This window comes from Sinocyclocheilus anshuiensis, unplaced genomic scaffold (assembly GCF_001515605.1).
Source record: "Sinocyclocheilus anshuiensis isolate Anshui unplaced genomic scaffold, SAMN03320099.WGS_v1.1 scaffold1589, whole genome shotgun sequence".
Classification (NCBI taxonomy): domain Eukaryota; kingdom Metazoa; phylum Chordata; class Actinopteri; order Cypriniformes; family Cyprinidae; genus Sinocyclocheilus; species Sinocyclocheilus anshuiensis.
In genome coordinates, this window is record NW_015538004.1 from 37,357 (window position 1) to 40,483 (window position 3,127).

The following is a 3,127-nucleotide window of genomic DNA, read 5'->3' on the forward strand; positions in this document are numbered from 1 at the left end:
AAGGTAGCCCAGCCACAGCCTGAGCTTGAACCCAATAAAATATTTCTGGAGAAACCTGTAAATGTGCATCTGCCCCCATCCAACCTGACAGAGCTTGAGAGGTGAACAGGTGAGGTGAAGAATGGCAGATAATTGCAAAATGCTGATGAGCGAAGCTTGTCGCATCAAACAAAAAAAGACTTGAGGCTGTAAAGGTGCTTCAGCTAAATATTTTGTTAAGGTTATGAATACTTAAGGGTATAATGTACTTATTTCAGTTTTTTAATTTTAATAAATTTACGAAGTTGTGACAATTCTGTTTTTGCTTTGTCAGTATGGTGTATGGAGTGTAGATTGATGTGGAAAAAAAGTAATTTAAATAAGTTTATCATAAGGCAGCAACATAACAAAATGTAAAAAAAAATGATTTCGCAAGGCACTGTATTTAATATAATTGTATAATACACTGGGTATTTGATATGGATTTTGTGTGTATGTGATTTTGTGTGTCTTTTTTCTTTGTTGGGTAAAGTTAGTGTCTCTCCTATATTGTTTTTGTACTCTCCACGTCATAATACGCGGAGAGTTACAAATGCATATCCAGCTGTGTGCCAGTGTGTTCGTGCAGAGGGGGCCTCAGTCAGGGAAACCACAGTAGACAATGAGTGGATTCCCGTGAGGCCAACAGATCTATCTGCGGATGACCGAATTGACTCAAAAACAGCTGGACCAGCTGGACCAGCTGGGGGTGAAGCCTCCACACGTCTCGGAGCATGACCTACCATGAGAGGGAGACCGCTACGTGATTGAGAGGGGCAAGGGCAACCTCTGTGACTTTTTGATGATGACGACTCGATGACTGACCTGTTGCATCAAAACATGAGGAGGCAGAGAATCTGCGTCTGAACAGGCTCTGATGTGCAATCTTAGTGCCTATTCGTCACACATGGGAGGACCAGAAATGCCAGAAGTGTGACCAGGGACGGAGGAGATAGCTCTTTTAATGACTATCTGGTGACTGCCCTGCCATGTAGCAGACATCCGGAGCCCAGCAGGATCCACCTCCCGTCCCCCTAGCGGAAGTGGAGCTAGGCTGGTCAGCTGGTCCCTCCTCCCTGGATCGCCTATCTCGGGTTCGCTACGAAGCCTTTCGTGGGTTCTTAGCATCCTGAGGATGGCCTGACAGTGCCTCCTTTCTGCAAGTGACTGGCCACTGTTCAGGCTTGACTGCCGGCCCAGGCTGTTGCGGGGCCTCAGCAGTCCGTGCAGGGGGTCATCCCTGGCGATGAACAGACGGAGGCTGCTGCTTCGGGGGTGCAGGGGTAGAACCTGACCCACACAGAGGCAGGAAGTGTTTAATGGCCTCCGTTTGTTTTTAACCATGGAGAATTGCAGTGCAAATTCTTCAACTGTGTCGCCAAAGAGACCAGCCTGAGAAAAGGGGGCGTCGAGAAGTCACACTTTCTCAGCATCCCGCATCTCAGCCAGATTGAGCCACAGGTGCTGCTCCTGGACCACTAATGTGGATATCGCCCTCTCTTTGTAACCCTTAGGACTTTTGTAATCCAAAGGGCATAGTCAGTCACCGAATGCAGTTCCTCCATGCTCCGGGTTGGGACCAACCTTGTGCAGAACCTGGCCTGGATACCTGCAGGACAGCTATGGAGGGCAGAGCGGACACAGCTTGTCCAGAAGCAGTATAAGCTCTTGCCACAAAGGATGAGGTAATTTATATGCTCTAGACGGGAGTCTTGGAGGACCCCTCCAGGCGGCGACTATAGATCAAACGACGAGGAAATTGAGAAGTGAATGCAGCACTGCATCTCCCAAAGAGACGCTGCATTGGCTCTGAAGAACAGAATGAGTGAGCAAATGCCACGGTGGCCTATTCATATCCGGATGTCTGGGGTGCTCCTGGACCACTAATGTGGACATCGCCCTCCTCATAGCCTGCTCTGTGACCTTTGTAACCCAGAGGGCATAGTCAGTCACCGAATAAAGTTCCTGCATACTCCGGGTTGGGTCCACCCTTGTGCAGAACCTGGCCTGAATACCTACAGAACAGCTATGCAGTGCAGAGTGGACACAGCTTGTCCAGAAGCAGTGTAAGCTCTTGCCACAAAGGACGAGGTTACTTATATGCTCTAGACGGGAGTCTTGGAGGGCCCCTACAGGCGGCGGCCATAGATCAAATGGCGAGGAAACTGAGAGGTGAATGCAGTGCTGCATCTCCCAAGAAGAGGGGCTGCATTGGCTCCGAAGAACAGAATGAGAGAGCAAATGCCACGTTGGCCTATTTATATCCGGATGTCTGGAGTGTTGCTAGCTATGCAAATTTTGCTTGCCAAATTAATTGGCCTTTTCTTAATGATGTCAGAGGTATCTGGGCTCCCAAGTGTGACTCCTAGTGTCGGAACTTCGACACAACGTTGAAGTGACCGACTGAAAGGGAACTGTACTTATACATTAAAGTGGGAGTAGCTAAGTCATATTTTATTTTCCTGGATGGCATGTACTCACAATTTATTTGAATTTATTTGAAACCTGAGGTAAATTATTTAGGATACTAGCCGATTTTTAAATAAATTGTAAATCTGAAAATAATATTTGAATCAAAATTATATTTGCAATAACATTCTTACCCGCTATAATGAATTTTGCTACGGTGTTGTCAAGGTAACATTCTAATTCAAAAGAAAGTGACAGTGACATATGTGTTAATGTAAGGTGTAAAGTACCCTTCAGAGTATTTACTTTAAGTGCTCTGACCTTCAGTGTGAAGTTATTTATATATATGAGACCAGTAAAGACGAGAGGTATATGTACACTTACATTCTCGTCACTCATAATGTCATGCCAAGATGAAAATGTAAATCAGACCTTCCTGTTTAAAGGTGCTGCAATTAGACTGTCTGATGTGTTGACTCTGAATGTGAACTTTTCCAGAGTCACAGGAGGGGAGCTGTTTGAAGATATTGTTGCCAGAGAGTACTACAGTGAGGCCGACGCCAGGTTAGTGCTTGTATACAAATGTAAACCCCTTTAAAACCCACTCATTAGAAACTATAATATAAAGCGTATATATATATATATATATATATATATATATATATATATAAATCAGTTTTCAAGCATTTTACTACACTTC

The 3,127-nt window shown here is 45.1% G+C and overlaps 1 protein-coding gene across 1 annotated transcript in view; it reads left to right on the top strand.

The window, feature by feature from the left end:
• LOC107677049 (calcium/calmodulin-dependent protein kinase type II delta 1 chain-like) overlaps positions 1-3,127 on the top strand; it is a 92,831-nt gene that overhangs the window by 30,284 nt on the left and 59,420 nt on the right. Inside the window, exon 4 of the mRNA XM_016471843.1 lies at positions 2,926-2,991. Coding sequence (XP_016327329.1) covers positions 2,926-2,991 — 66 coding nt within the window. The remainder of the gene's footprint in view (positions 1-2,925; positions 2,992-3,127) is intronic.